This window comes from Coregonus clupeaformis, chromosome 28 (genome assembly GCF_020615455.1).
Source record: "Coregonus clupeaformis isolate EN_2021a chromosome 28, ASM2061545v1, whole genome shotgun sequence".
Lineage (NCBI taxonomy): Eukaryota > Metazoa > Chordata > Actinopteri > Salmoniformes > Salmonidae > Coregonus > Coregonus clupeaformis.
In genome coordinates, this window is record NC_059219.1 from 34,953,757 (window position 1) to 34,970,479 (window position 16,723).

General features: G+C 44.8%; 1 protein-coding gene across 3 annotated transcripts in view; it reads right to left on the minus strand.

Annotated features, from left to right (window-relative positions):
- LOC121543713 (D(4) dopamine receptor-like) overlaps positions 1–16,723 on the minus strand; it is a 52,509-nt gene that overhangs the window by 20,817 nt on the left and 14,969 nt on the right. For 2 of the 3 annotated variants that reach the window (XM_041853855.2, XM_041853854.2), the window contains 3 exons: positions 5,678–6,003; positions 5,364–5,476; positions 1,354–2,064 (listed from right to left, as the gene is read on the minus strand). In XM_041853855.2, coding sequence (XP_041709789.1) covers positions 1,354–2,064; positions 5,364–5,476; positions 5,678–5,956 — 1,103 coding nt within the window. In that variant the 5' untranslated portion in view covers positions 5,957–6,003. The remainder of the gene's footprint in view (positions 1–1,353; positions 2,065–5,363; positions 5,477–5,677; positions 6,004–16,723) is intronic. The other variant, XM_041853856.2, reaches the window with a different exon arrangement.

The window sequence follows — 16,723 nt, forward strand, 5'->3', positions numbered from 1 at the left end:
TGAGCCCCTGCGCTGAGAGGGTGGTTCACTCTGTCCAAGGCAGCGGATAGATCTAGGAGGATGAGGCCAGAGGAGAGAGAGAGTCAGCTTTGGAAGTGCAGAGAGCCTCCGTGACAAAGAGGAGAGCGGTGTCGGTTGAGTAACCCGTCTTGAAGCCTGACTGGTTAAGGTCAAGAAGATCGTTCTGAGAGAGATAATGAAAGTATTTTGGAAAGAAAAGAAAGAAGGGATACCGGTCTGTCATTTTTGATGTCAGAGGGGTTGAGTGTTGGTTTCTTGAGGAGGGGAGCGACTCTGGCCATTTTTGAAGTCAGAGGGGATGAGTTGATGAGGGAAGTTAGGAATGAGATGGTCTGGAGAAGGGAGGAGGGGATGGGGTCGAGTGGGCAGGTTGTCAGGTGGCCAGACGTCACTAGGATTTAATCTGGAGAGAGAGGGGAGAAAGAGGTCAAGGTGTAGGGTAGTTCAGTATGAGTGGGACAAGTGGACTCAATAGGCTGAGTGAATGAGGAGCGGATATCGTCTACCTTCTTTTCATAGGGGTTGACAAAGTCTTCCGCACAGGGGTGGGGGTGGGGGGGGTTTACGGAGGGAGGAGAAGGTGGCAAAGAGTTTCCTAGGGTTAGAGGCAGAAACTTGAAATCTGGAGTGATAGAAAGTGCCGTTAGCAGCGGCTATATAGGAAGAGAAGGTAGAGAGGAGGGAGTGAAAAGATGATAGGTCCTCTGCAAGTAAAATGTTCTCCATTGTTGATCACCTGAGTTTCTCAGCCAATGAGCAGAAGGATAGGGCCGAGCCGGCCGGGAGGAAAGGGGACAGTGAGAGTCATACGATGCAGAAAGGGAGGAGAGTACGTAAAGTAAATGGCCCTAGTAGCAAGAAACACATTAGAAAACAACAAATTAAGACAAAAATGATTCTTATCACTCTTGGAGAGAGTAGGAGTCCTCTAGCTATATATTGAAGCACACTGAACTGGAGCTTGAGAAGCTGGATATACTGTATACTCAGAGAAGAGATGGAACCACTCACCATCCAATACAGGCACTGATTACCAAAACAGCAACAATCACAAATTGCCCTGCGCTTTAATCCTAGTTGATGTGTCAACAATCAGCTGCAGGTTATGAGGTTATGTATTCTGCTCACAGTGGGGGAACCGGGGGAACCGGGGGAACCCCCCCCCCATGTTTATGTAATTAATACTATTTAAGCTCACCACAACCCCCTGTTTCTTACCCCAACAATGCTAAATGTGCTTTGTTGATATGGTTTGTGTAAATATTAGACCTTGGAAGGCACATGCATGTACACACACACACACACACACACACACGTACACGTACAACATACCTACCAACTACAATAGGAAGGACCTTCATGGCTTTGCGCTCCCTCCCACTCACTCTGCTACTCTTGCTGTTGCGGCGCCCCCTCTTGGTGGCCTTAGTGTGGGCCAGCCCATTCTCCTTCAGGCTCTTCCCCTGCCTAGGCGGCCTCTCCGTGGGGTCCGCGTCCGAAATGCTGTCCATCTGGGTAGTCATGGGGTCGCTCTCCGCCACACTCGCCCCCACACCATCCTGTTGCTTGTCCTCCACCCCCAGGGTCGCCGTGGGCGATGCCATCGATACAGCTGACGGTGACATCGGGCTGAGCCCTGTAGGCATGAGGTACACCACCTTCTCCTTGGCCCCCGCCCTGTCCCCTGCGTTCTCCCTCTGCAAGGCGGAGCTGAGGCGCAGGGACAGGCTCCGTTTTCCTCCCCTCGTCAGCTGGGAGCGGCTCCTGCCTGAGCTCCAGCGTCTCAACCCCCGGAACATCCAGTAGTACAGGAAGAGCATGACGGGGCAAGGCACAAAGAAGGAGCACACGGAGGAGTATACCACAAAGCTGTCGTTCTCCAGCTTGCACACGGTGGGGTCGCGGCCCGGCACCTGGTTGAGGCCGAAGATGACGGGACTGGCGACGCCCAGGGAGAGAACCCAGGTGGCCGTAATGAGGACCAGCTGCCGCAGGCTGAACTGGTTCCTGTTGTACTTCAGGGGCACCACCACCGCTATGTACCTGTAGGGACACACATGTCATAGGGGATAAAATACATTTGAAATACATGGAGCACACCTGTTGTACTTCAGGGGCACTACTGTCACCATGGCTATGTCCCTGCAGGGACACGGATCAAAGCGAATAACATAGTCTACATTTAAAATACATAAATACATAAATTTAACATGGAGGGACTTCAAACAGGCCAACACAGCAGGGAAGTACTCAGAGGACATAGTGGCTGTTTTGGAAACATTTGAAAAACCTCAAAGTTGTTCAAAGCTGTTCTGTGGTCCTACAGGTTCAAAGTAAACTTAGATGTGGAGGCACTGGAATGCCACAGATAAAGTTACAATAATATTCACCCCAGATAAAGTTACAATAATATTCACCTTAATTCGTAACTCCACTCTACTCCACCCCCCACAACCTGGCTCTACCCTGCTTCTCCAGTCTTATAAATCCAATTAATCTTAATCTATTGATTAGATACCATGTCGTATTGTTACATTCTGAAATCTAATCACTCCACAATGCTATAGAACCTGTCATTCTCACAAGCCGCAAAACACTAGGGATATAACATTTAACTAGCAGGAAGTGTGTGCTGTGTGGAACCTTTTTAATGCTTATCTTATATTTTACAGTCAACTTGTTTTTGCTTTGCCTTAGAAACTCTCGGTCACACTGAGCCCTTAGATGTTGTTTGGGATAGAGTCCCCTGGGTGGTTGGCGTGAGTTTGCTTCTCTCTGTGTTGAGTAATTAGTGGCCTTGATGATTGGGTCGATGAGGGGTTCCAGAGCTATGGTTCCATTAGCCTCCTATAGACCACAGCCATCAGTTACATTCACTGTGTGATGTCTGCTAATGGTCTCCCTACGCTCTTCTCACTGTCTTGCAGAATGATTTGGGGGATTACAGTGAGTGACAGGGCTCGCTACAGAGCTCGCTACAGATATTAGAAATTAATATTGAACTTGCAAGTTGAAGATATTGTTTTTGGTGTTTTTAATGGCTCTCTGTGTTGCTTTCATAAGTGGGAATAAAGAGTATACCCAGGGTATTTCTTGAAGAAAAGCTTTTCCTTGTTCAAACTAATAATTCAGAGATATTGTGGTACAGTGGGGGAAAAAAGTATTTAGTCAGCCACCAATTGTGCAAGTTCTCCCACTTAAAAAGATGAGAGAGGCCTGTAATTTTCATCATAGGTACACGTCAACTATGACAGACAAAATGAGATTTTTTTTTCCAGATAATCACATTGTATGATTTTTTATGAATTTATTTGCAAATTATGGTGGAAAATAAGTATTTGGTCACCTACAAACAAGCAAGATTTCTGGCTCTCACAGACCTGTAACTTCTTCTTTAAGAGGCTCCTCTGTCCTCCACTCGTTACCTGTATTAATGGCACCTGTTTGAACTTGTTATCAGTATAAAAGACACCTGTCCACAACTTCAAACAGTCACACTCCAAACTCCACTATGGCCAAGACCAAAGTGCTGTCAAAGGACACCAGAAACAAAATTGTAGACCTGCACCAGGCTGGGAAGACTGAATCTGCAATAGGTAAGCAGCTTGGTTTGAAGAAATCAACTGTGGGAGCAATTCTTAGGAAATGGAAGACATACAAGACCACTGATGATCTCCCTCGATCTGGGGCTCCACGCAAGATCTCACCCCGTGGGGTCAAAATGATCACAAGAACGGTGAGCAAAAATCCCAGAACCACACGGGGGGACCTAGTGAATGACCTGCAGAGAGCTGGGACCAATGTAACAAAGCCTACCATCAGTAACACACTACGCCGCCAGGGACTCAAATCCTGCAGTGCCAGACGTGTCCCCCTGCTTAAGCCAGTACATGTCCAGGCCCGTCTGAAGTTTGCTAGAGTGCATTTGGATGATCCAAAAGAGGATTGGGAGAATGTCAGATGAAACCAAAATATAACTTCTTGGTAAAAACTCAACTCGACGTGTTTGGAGGACAAAGAATGCTGAGTTGCATCTAAAGAACACCATACCTACTGTGAAGCATGGGGGTGGAAACATCATGCTTTGGGGCTGTTTTTCTGCAAAGGGACAAGGACGACTGATCTGTGTAAAGGAAAGAATGAATGGGGCCATGTATCGTGAGATTTTGAGTGAAAACCTCCTTCCATCAGCAAGGGCATTGAAGATGAAACTTGGCTGGGTCTTTCAGCATGACCATGATCCCAAACACACCACCCGGGCAACGAAGGAGTGGCTTCATAAGAAGCATTTCAAGGTCCTGGAGTAGCCTAGCCAGTTTCCAGATCTCAACCCCATAGAAAATCTTTGGAGGGAGTTGAAAGTCTGTGTTGCCCAGCGACAGCCCCAAAACATCACTGCTCTAGAGGAGATCTGCATGGAGGAATGGGCCAAAATACCAGCAACAGTGTGTGAAAACCTTGTGAAGACTTACAGAAAACGTTTGACCTGTGTCATTGCCAACAAAGGGTATATAACAAAGTATTGAGAAACTTTTGTTATTGACCAAATACTTATTTTCCACCATAATTTGCAAATAAATTCATTAAAAATCCTACAATGTGATTTTCTGGATTTTTTTTCTTCTCATTTTGTCTGTCATAGTTGACGTGTACCTATGATGAAAATTACAGGCCTCTCTCATCTTTTTAAGTGGGAGAACTTGCACAATTGGCGGCTGACTAAATACTTTTTTCCCCCACTGTAGTTCTTTGTAATTCTTTGTTAACTGAAATCATACTGGAGACTGCCCAATGGGCACAGCACGTCATTTCAACGTGGATAATTGGGTAATATTTGGTTGACACATTGATCAAAGGTATTACAACCTATATTCACCCACTCAAAAAGACAGACAAAAGTTAGTTGAATATCCATTCTATTTTCACTATGCTTTCAACCATCTAAAGGCACAAACAAATTCCTATGCAAAACAACGTCTGATTTGTGGTTTATTACTGTGCTTCATCTAATAGCATAACCAAATGACCTGGATTGCAGTTGAGATTGCATTAAAAGTACATGGTGCAAGTGATCAATGCTGTTCGAGATTCTGCAAAGATTATTACAGATGTATTTTCCACATATATTCCACGTCACAATATGTTGACAAATTACATTCAAACAACGTTGATTCAACCAGTTTGTGCCCTGTGGGTGGACATGTGGTGTTACCAGGTTTCAGAGTCCAGTGTACCGTAACTAGACAGGTCAGAGAGGGACAGGTGTGGTATTGAAAACTAGTGTGAACTGACAGCCATGTGTTACCATAGTGTCCAGGTGAAGTTGAGACAGAAGGACTCACCTGTCCACACTGATGGCACACAGGTTGAGGATGGAGGCGGTGCACAGCATGACGTCCATGGTCATCAGAGCATCACAGATGTATGTGCTCAGGGTCCAGATTCCACCCAGGAACTGGGACACACAGCAACAACAACAACAACACCAGGTTAACAAGTTGTCAGTCCTGTTAGCAGTGGACTTTAAACTACGAAGAGACAGATAGGGCAGGTAATTAGGTATGTGTATGTGTTTCTTCAATTTAAGAGGTCATGGAGGGATGGTCAACTTACACGCATGCATACACACACACACATACACACATACACTACTCACCTCAGAGTAGACGTAGAGGGGCAGCACCAGTACAGCCAGCAGTAGGTCGGCCACAGACAGGCTGATAATGAAGTAGTTGGTGGCAGTCTTCAGGGAGCGCTCAGTGAGCACGCTCAGACACACAAGTACGTTGCCCAGGATGATGATCAGGATGAGGAGCACACCCAGCACCAGGGCAAAGTAGTTGTAATTTTCCCTCTGGCCCAGGACCACCAGCCCCCCCTCAGTCAGACCCTCTGAGGTGGCATTGCTGCTGGGTGACGTCGTCACATTGACCATGTCGATGATGGAGGACCCGGGCTGCACTGTCGCTCTGAAGTTAACATCTAGAGAGGAGGCGAGAGGAGAGTGTTTACAGTGTTCTGTGTGTGCCTTCAGTAAGTATTTACACCCCTTGACTTTTTTAAACATTTTGTTGTGTTACAATGTGGGATTTCTCCCCAATTTCGTGATATCCAATTGTTAGTTACAGTCTTGTCGCATCGCTGCAACTCGGGAGAGGCGAAGGTCGAGAGCCATGCGTCCTCCGAAACACGACCCTGCCAAGCCGCACTGCTTCTTGACACACTGTTCGCTTAACCCGGAAGCCAGCCGCACCAATGGGTCGGAGGAAATGCCGTACAACTGGCGACTGAAGTCAGCGTGCATGCGCCCGGCCCACCACAGGAGTCGCTAGAGGACGATGGGACAAGGACATCCCGGCAGGCCAAACCCTCCCCTAACCCGGACGACGCTGGGCCAATTGTGTGCCGCATCATGGGTCTCAAGGTCGCGGCCGGCTGCAACACAGCCTGGGATCAAACCCGGGTCTGTAGTGACTCCTCAAGCACTGCGATGCAGTGCCTTAGACCACTGCGCCACTCGGGAGGCCCTATTAAAATGGATTTAATAGTAAAAAAAAAAAGATCATCGACCTATACAAAATACTCTGTAATGTCAAAGTGGAGGAAAAATGTGAACATATATTAAACCTTTATGAAAAATAAAACACTAACATATCTCGATAAAATAAGTATTCAACCCCCTGAGTCAATACATGTTAGAAACATATTTGGCAGCGATTACAGCTGTGAGTCTTTTTGGGTAAGTCTCTAAGAGCTTTTCACACCTGAATTGTACAATATTTGCCCATTATTAAAAATTATTAAAAATCTTCAAGCTCTGTCAAGTTGGTTGTTGATCATTGTTAGACAGCCATTTTCAAGTCTTGCTAGATTTTCAAGCCGATTTAGGTCAAAACTGTAACTAGGCCACTCAGGAACATTCAATGTCATCTTGGTTAGCAACATCAGTGTAGATTTGGCCTATTGTCTTGCTGAAAGGTGAATTCCTCTTCCAGTGTCTGTTGCAAAGCAGACTGTACCAGGTTTTCCTATAGGATTTTGCCTGTTCTTTGAGTACTACATTTATTTTTATCCCAAAAAACTCCCTAGTCCTTGCCAATGACAAGCATACCCATAACATGATACAGCCACCACTATGCCTGAAAATTTGAAGTCTTCTACTCAGTGATGTGTTGTGTTGTGTTGGATTTGCCCCAAACATACAGTGCATTCGGAATGTATTCAGACCCCTTTTTGTTACATTACAGCCTTGTTCTAAAATTGATTAAATTATTTTTTCCCCTTATCAATCTACACACAATACCCCATAATGACAAAGTGAAAACAGGTTTTTAAATTTTTTGCAAATGTATTAAAAATAAAAAACAGAAATACCTTATTTACATAAGTATTCAGACCTTTTGCTATGATACTTGAAATTGAGCTCAGGTGCATCCTGTTTCCATTGATCATTCTTTATGTGTTTCTACAACTTCATTGGAGTCCACCTGTGGTACATTCAATTGATTGGACATGATTTGGAAAGGCACACACCTGTCTATATAAGGTCCCACAATTGACAGTGCACGTCAGAGCAAAAACCAAGCCATGAGGTCAAAGGAATTGTCTGTAGAGCTCAGAGACATAATTGTGTCGAGGCACAGACCTGGGGAAGGGTACCCAAAAAATTCTGCAGCATTGAAGGTCCCCAAGAACACAGTGGCCTCCATCATTCTTAAATGGAAAAAGTTTGGAACCACCAAGACTCTTCCTAGAGCTGGCTGCCCGGCCAAACTGAGCAATCGGGGGAGAAGGGCCTTAGTCAGGGAGGTGACCAAGAACCCAATGGTCACTCTGACAGAGCTCTAGAGTTCCTCTGTGGAGATGGGAGAACCTTGCAGAAGGACAACCATCTCTGCAGCCCTCCATCAATCACGTCTTTATGGTAGTGGCAAGACAGAAGCCACTTCTCAGTAAAAGGCACATGACAGCCCGCTTGGAGATTGCCAAAAGGCAACTAAAAACTCTCAGACCATGGGAAACAAGATTCTCTGGTCTGATGAAACCAAGATTGAACTCTTTGGCCTGAATGCCAAGATTCACATGTGGAGGAAACATGGTACCATCCCTAAGATGAAGCATGGCGGTGGCAGCAACATGCTGTGGGGATGTTTTTCAGCGGCAGGGACTGCGAGACTAATCAGGATAGAGGGAAAGATTAGCGGAGCAAAGTGCAGAGAGATACTTGATGAAAACCTGCTCCAGAGCACTCAGGACCTCAGGCTGGGGTGAAGGTTCACCTTCCAACAGGACAACAACCCTAAGCACACAGCCAAGACAATGCAGGAGTGGCTTCGGGACAAGTCTCTGAATGTCCTTTAGTGGGCCAGCCAGAGCCCAGACTTGAACCCGATCTAACATCTCTGGAGAGACCTGAAAATAGCTGTGCAGCGACGCTCCCCATCCAATCTGACAGAGCTTCAGAGGATCTGCAGAGAAGAATGGGAGAAACTCCCCAAGTGCAGGTGTGCCAAGCTTGTAGCATCATACCAAAGAAGACTCGAGGCTGTAATCGCTGCCAAAGGTGCTTCAACAAAGTACTGAGTAAAGGGTCTGAATACCTATGTAAATGTGATATTTCCGTTTTTTATTGTTAATACATTTGCAAAAAGTCATAAAAACCTGTTTTTGCTTCGTCATTATGGGGTATTGTGTGTAGATGGATGGGGAAAAAAACATTTAATCAATTTTAGAATAAGGCTGTAACGTAACAAAATGTCAAGGGGTCTGAATACTTTCCGAATGCACTGTAACACTTTGTATTCAGGACAAAAAGTCAATTTCTTTGCCACATTTTTTGCAGTATTATTTAAGTGCCTTTTTCCACACAGGATGCATGTTTTGGAATATTTGTTATTCTGTACAGCCTTCTTTCTTTTCACTCTGCCATTTAAGTTAGTGTTGTGGAATAACTACAGTGTTGTTGATCCATCCTCTGTTTTCTCATATCACAACCATGAAACTCTGTTTTAAAATCACCATTGGCCTCATGGTGAAATCCCTGAGCCGTTTCCTTCCTCTCCGGCAACTGAGTTAGGAAGGATGCCTGTATCTTTGTAGTGACTGGGTGTATTGATACACCATCTAAAGTGTAATTAATAACTTCACCATGCTCAAAGGGATATTCATTGTCTATTTTTTTTTAACCATCTACCAATAGATGCCCTTCTTTGCGAGGCATTGGAAAACCTCCCTGGTCTTTGTGGTTGAATATGTGTTTGAAATTCACTGCTCGACTGAGTGACCTTGCAGATACTTGTATGTGTGGGGTACAGAGATGAGGTAGTCATTCAAAAATCATGTTAAACACTATTATTGCACACAGAGTGAGTCCATGCAACTTATTATGTGACTTGTTAAGCACATTGGTACTCCTGAATTTATTTAGGCTTGCCAAAAAAAAAAGGGTTCAATACTAATTCACTCAAGACATTTCAGCTTTTTGTTTTTTATTAATTTGTAAACATTTCTTAAAACATAATTCCACTTTGACACTATGGGGTATTGTGTGGAGGCCAGTGACACAAAATCTCAATGTAATCAATTTTAAATTCAGGCTGTAACACAACAAAATGTGGAAAAAGTCAAGGGGTGTGAATACTTCTGAAGGCACTGCATAGGTAGGGGAAAGTGACTAGGCAACAGGATAGATAATAGACTGTAGCAGCAGCATTTGTGATGAGTGTAAAAGTATATGTGTGAATGAGTGTGTGTGTGTGGAGTCAGAATGCATGTGTGCACATGTTATGTGTGTGTGGGCGTATGTAGTGTGTATGTATTTGTGTGTTGGGGTGTCAGTGTAAGTATGTGTTATGAGAATTATTTAACAAACTATTTCAGTGTCTCTGTGCGTCTCCCAAAAGGTTGTAATGCTTTTGGATCTAGAAACGGACAGAGTCCCAGTCTGCATAGTCGGGCCTTTATTCATTGAGAATTCTGCCACCAAATGGTCGTACAATATTTGTATACGCACACGTCATACAAAAATCCCACCCCTCTGTAGGCGGGTTGTAGTTTTCCACTTGTAACCTGCTCTCCTGACCATCAGTTCACACACACACACATACACACACACATACATACACACATACAGTGGGGAGAACAACTATTTGATACACTGCCGATTTTGCAGGTTTTCCTACTTACAAAGCATGTAGAGGTCTGTAATTTTTATCATAGGTACACTTCAACTGTGAGAGACGGAATCTAAAACAAAACTCCAGAAAATCACATTGTATGATTTTTAAGTAATTAATTTGCATTTTATTGCATGACATAAGTATTTGATCACCTACCAACCAGTAAGAATTCCGGCTCTCACAGACCTGTTCGTTTTTCTTTAAGAAGCCCTCCTGTTCTCCACTCATTACCTGTATTTACTGCACCTGTTTGAACTCGTTACCTTTATAAAAGACACCTGTCCACACACTCAATCAAACAGACTCCAACCTCTCCACAATGGCCAAGACCAGAGAGCTGTGTAAGGACATCAGGGATAATTGTAGACCTGCACAAGGCTGGGATGGGCTACAGGACAATAGGCAAGCAGCTTGGTGAGAAGGCAACAACTGTTGGCGCAATTATTAGAAAATGGAAGAAGTTCAAGATGACGGTCAATCACCCTCGGTCTGGGGCTCCATGCAAGATCTCACCTCGTGGGGCATCAATGATCATGAGGAAGGTGAGAGATCAGCCCAGAACTACACGGCAGGACCTGGTCAATGACCTGAAGAGAGCTGGGACCACAGTCTCAAAGAAAACCATTAGTAACACACTAGGCCGTCATGGATTAAAATCCTGCAGCGCACGCAAGGTCCCCCTGCTCAAGCCAGCGCATGTCCAGGCCCATCTGAAGTTTGCCAATGACCATCTGGATGATCCAGAGGAGGAATGGGAGAAGGTCATGTGGTCTGATGAGACAAAAATTGAGCTTTTTGGTCTAAACTCCACTCGCCATGTTTGGAGGAAGAAGAAGGATGAGTACAACCCCAAGAACACCATCCCAACCGTGAAGCATGGAGGTGGAAACATCATTCTTTGGGGATGCTTTTCTGCAAAGGGGACAGGACGACTGCACCGTATTGAGGGGAGGATGGATGGGGCCATGTATCGTGAGATCTTGGCCAACAACCTCCTTCCCTCAGTAAGAGCATTGAAGATGGGTCGTGGCTGGGTCTTCCAGCATGACAACGACCTGAAACACACAGCCAGGGCAACTAAGGAGTGGCTCCGTAAGAAGCATCTCAAGGTCCTGGAGTGGCCTAGCCAGTCTCCAGACCTGAACCCAATAGAAAATCTTTGGAGGGAGCTGAAAGTCCATATTGCCCAGCGACAGTCCCGAAACCTGAAGGATCTGGAGAAAGTCTGTATGGAGGAGTGGGCCAAAATCCCTGCTGCAGTGTGTGCAAACCTAGTCAAGACCTACAGGAAACATATGATCTCTGTAATTGCAAACAAAGGTTTCTGTACCAAATATTAAGTACTGCTTTTCTGATGTATCAAATACTTATGTCATGCAATAAAATGCAAATTAATTACTTAAAAATCATACAATGTGATTTTCTGGATTTTTGTTTTAGATTCCGTCTCTCACAGTTGAAGTGTACCTATGATAAATATTACAGACCTCTACATGCTTTGTAAGTAGGAAAACCTGCAAAATCGGCAGTGTATCAAATACTTGTTCTCCCCACTGTACAGTGAGGGAAAAAAGTATTTGATCCCCTGCTGATTTTGTACGTTTGCCCACTGACAAAGACATGATCAGTCTATAATTTTTATGGTAGGTTTATTTGAACAGTGAGAGACAGAATAACAACAAAAAAATCCAGAAAAACGCATGTGAAAAATGTTATGAATTGATTTGCATTTTAATGAGGGAAATAAGTATTTGACCCCTCTGCAAAACATGACTTAGTACTTGGTGGCAAAACCCTTGTTGGTATTCACAGAGGTCAGACGTTTCTTGTAGTTGGCCACCAGGTTTGCACACATCTCAGGAGGGATTTTGTCCCACTCCTCTTTGCAGATCTTCTCCAAGTCATTAAGGTTTCGAGGCTGACGTTTGGCAACTCGAACCTTCAGCTCCCTCCACAGATTTTCTATGGGATTAAGGTTAGGAGACTGGCTAGGCCACTCCAGGACCTTAATGTGCTTCTTCTTGAGCCACTCCTTTGTTGCCTTGGCTGTGTGTTTTGGGTCATTGTCATGCTGGAATACCCATCCACGACCCATTTTCAATGCCCTGGCTGAGGGAAGGAGGTTCTCACCCAAGATTTGACGGTACATGGCGCCATCCATCGTCCCTTTGATGCGGTGAAGTTGTCCTGTCCCCTTAGCAGAAAAACACCCCCAAAGCATAATGTTTCCACCTCCATGTTTGACGGTGGGGATGGTGTTCTTGGAGTCATAGGCAGCATTCCTCCTCCTCCAAACACGGCGGGTTGAGTTGATGCCAAAGAGCTCGATTTTGGTCTCATCTGACCACAACACTTTCACTCAGTTCTCCTCTGAATCATTCAGATGTTCATTGGCAAACTTCAGACGGGCCTGTATATGTGCTTTCTTGAGCAGGGGGACCTTGTGGGCACTGCAGGATTTCAGTCCTTCATGGCGTAGTGTGTTACCAATTGTTTTCTTGGTGACTATGGTCCCAGCTGCCTTGAGATCATTAACAAGATCCTCCCGTGTAGTTCTGGGCTGATTCCTCACCATTTTCATGATCATTGCAACTCCACGAGGTGAGATCTTGCATGGAGCCCCAGGCCGAGGGAGATTGACAGTTGTTTTGTGTTTCTTCCATTTGCGAATAATCGCACCAACTGTCGTCACCTTCTCACCAAGCTGCTTGGCGATGGTCTTGTAGCCCATTCCAGCCTTGTGTAGGTCTACAATCTTGTCCCTGACATCCTTGGAGAGCTCTTTGGTCTTGGCCATGGTGGAGAGTTTGGAATCTGATTGATTGATTGCTTCTGTGGACAGGTGTCTTTTATACAGGTAACAAACTGAGATTAGGAGCACTCCCTTTAAGAGTGTGCTCCTAATCTCAGCTCGTTACCTGTATAAAAGACACCTGGGAGCCAGAAACCTTTCTGATTGAGAGGGGGTCAAATACTTATTTCCCTCATTAAAATGCAAATCAATTTATAACATTTTTGACATGCGTTTTCTGGATTTTGTTGTTTGTTATTCTGTCTCTCACTGTTCAAATAAACCTACCATTAAAATTATAGACTGATCATGTCTTTGTCAGTAGGCAAACGTACAAAATCAGCAGGGGATCAAATACTTTTTTCCCTCACTGTATATACACACATACAGTGGGGAGAACAAGTATTTGATACACTGCCGATTTTGCAGGTTTTCCTACTTACAAGCATGTAGAGATCTGTAATTTTTATCATAGGTACACTTCATCTGTGAGAGACGGAATCTAAAACAAAAATCAAGAAAATCACATTGTATGATTTTTAAGTAATTAATTTGCATTTTATTGCATTACATAAGTATTTGATACATCAGAAAAGCAGGATTTTAATCCATGACGGCGTAGTGTGTTACTAATGGTTTTCTTTGAGACTGTTGTCCCAGCTCTCTTCAGGTCATTGACCAGGTCCTGCCGTGTAGTTCTGGGCGGATCCCTCACCTTCCTCATGATCATTGATGCCCCACGAGGTGAGATCTTGCATGGAGCCCCAGACCGAGGGTGATTGACCGTCATCTTGAACTCCTACTCACATTGCTAAATAGTAACACAATGTCATAATCTTTACTGGTCCTACACTCACACATTACCAGGTAGTAGATTCTAACACATCTCACACAGTTTCGGAGTGTAATAATTAGTCACTACTAAGAATGTACTAATCATACTTAAAACAAGAACATTTTACAACTATATTTAAGGGTGGAACATTTAGTCATTACTTTTAACCTGTATATACAGTGGGGAGAACAAGAATTTGATACACTGCCGATTTTGCAGGTTTTCCTACTTACAAAGCATGTAGAGGTCTGACATTTTTATCATAGGTACACTTCAACTGTGAGAGACGGAATCTAAAACAAAAATCAAGAAAATCACATTGTATGATTTTTAAGTAATTAATTTGCATTTTATTGCATGACATAAGTATTTGATACATCAGAAAAGCAGAACTTAATATTTGGTACAGAAACCTTTGTTTGAAATTACGGTGCAGTCGTCCTGTCCCCTTTGCAGAAAAGCAGCACCAAAGAATGATGTTTCCACCTCCATGCTTCATGGTTGGGATGGTGTTCTTGGGGTTGTACTCATCCTTCTTCTTCCTCCAAACACGGCGAGTGGAGTTTAGACCAAAAAGCTCTATTTTTGTCTCATCAGACCACATGACCTTCTCCCATTCCTCCTCTGGATCATCCAGATGGTAATTGGCAAACTTCAGACAGACCTGGACATGTGCTGGCTTGAGCAGGGGGACCTTGCGTGCGCTGCAGGATTTTAATCCATGACGGCGTAGTGTGTTACTAATGGTTTTCTTTGAGACTGTGGTCCCAGCTCTCTTCAGGTCATTGACCAGGTCCTGCGGTGTAGTTCTGGGCTGATCCCTCACCTTCCTCATGATCATTGATGCCCCACGAGGTGAAATATTGCATGGAGCCCCAGACCGAGGGTGATTGACCGTCATCTTGAACTTCTTCTATTTTCTAATAATTGCGCCAACAGTTGTTGCCTTCTCACCAAGCTGCTTGCCTATTGTCCTGTAGCCCATCCCAGCCTTGTGCAGGTCTACAATTTTATCCCTGATGTCCTTACACAGCTATCTGGTCTTGGCCATTGTGGAGAGGTTGGAGTCTGTTTGATTGAGTGTGTGGACAGGTGTCTTTTATACAGGTAACGAGTTCAAACAGGTGCAGTTAATACAGGTAATGAGTGGAGAACAGGAGGGCTTCTTAAAGAAAAACGAACAGGTCTGTGAGAGCCGGAATTCTTACTGGTTGGTAGGTGATCAAATACTTATGTCATGCAATAAAATGCAAATTAATTACTTAAAAATCATACAATGTGATTTTCTGGATTTTTGTTTTAGATTCCGTCTCTCACAGTTTAAGTGTACCTATGATAAAAATTACAGACCTCTACATGCTGTGTAAGTAGGAAAACCTGCAAAATCGGCAGTGTATCAAATACTTGTTCTCCCCACTGTATTTTAATTTCTATATCAGTATGTGTGAATGTGTGGGTAGAGTCCAGTGTGTGTGCATACAATCAGTGCAAGAGGATTTGTGCAAGAAAAAGGGTATTTGCAGGTAGTCCGGGTAGCCATTTGACTAGCTATGTAGAACTCTTGTTTAGCAGTCTTGGGGTAGAAGCTGTTCATGGTCCTGTTGGTTCCAGACTTTTGGTTTGCTGTGCAGTAGCAGAAAGAACAGTCTATGGCTTGGGTGGCTGGAGTCTTTGACAATTATTTGGGCCTTCCTCTGACACCCCCTGGTATAGAAGTCCTGGAAGGCAGAGAGCTCGGCCCCAGTGATGTAATAGGCTGTACTCATCACCCTCTGTAGCACCTTGCGGTCGGGTTCCTTGCAGTTGCCGTACCAAACGGTGATGCAGTCAGTCAAGATGCTCTCAATGGTGCCGCTGTGGAGCGTTTGAGGATTCTGAGGGTCTATGCCAAATCTTTTCAGCGTACTGAGGGGGAAGAGGTCCTGTTGTGCCCTCTTCACAACTGTGTGGGTGTGTGTGACTATGTTTATTCCTTAGTGCTCACCCCTCCATTTCCTGTATTCCACGATCAGCTCCTTTGTCTTGCTGACGTTAAGGGAGAGGTTGTTGTCCTGGCACCACACTGCCAGGTCTCTGACCTCCTCCATATAGGCTGCCTCATCGTCGTCAGTCCTACCACCGTCGTGTCAACAGCAAACTTGATGATGGGGTTGGAGTCGTGCACGGTCATGCAGTCGTGGGTGAACAGGGACTACAGGAGGGGACTAAGCACACACCCCTGAGGGGGCCACGTGTTGATGGTCAGAGTGGCGGATATGTTGTTGCCTACCCTCACCACCTGGGGGCGGCCCGTCAGGAAGTCCAGGATCCAGTTGCAGAGGGAGGTGTTCAGTCCCAGGGTCCTGATCTTGATGATGAGCATGGAAGGGACTATGGTGTTGAATGCTGAGCTGTAGTCAATGAACAGCGTTCTTACATAGGTATTCCTTTTGTCCAGGTGGGTGAGGGCAGTGTGGAGTGCAATAGAGATTGCTTCATCTGTGGATCTGTTGGGGCGGTATGCGAATTTGAGTGTGTCCAGCGTGTCTGGGATGATGGTGTTGATGTGAGCCATGACCAGCATTTCAAAGTATTTCATGGCGTGAGTGCTATGGGGCGATAGTCATTTAGGCAGGTTACGTTGGCATTCTTGGGCACGTGGACTATGGTGGTCTGCTTGAAACAAATTGGTATTACAGACCGCGTCAGGGATAGGTTGAACATTTCAGTAAAGACACTTGCCAGCTGGTCAGCGCATGTTCTGAGTACGCGTCCTGGTATTCCGTCTGGCCCCGCGGCCTTGCTAATGTCAACCTGTTTAAAGGTGTTACTCACATGTAATCTGTGTGCAAGTCCTGCTACATCTGTCGAGCGTCAGAGCTGGCGTAGTAGGATTCGATCTTAGTCCTGTATTGATGC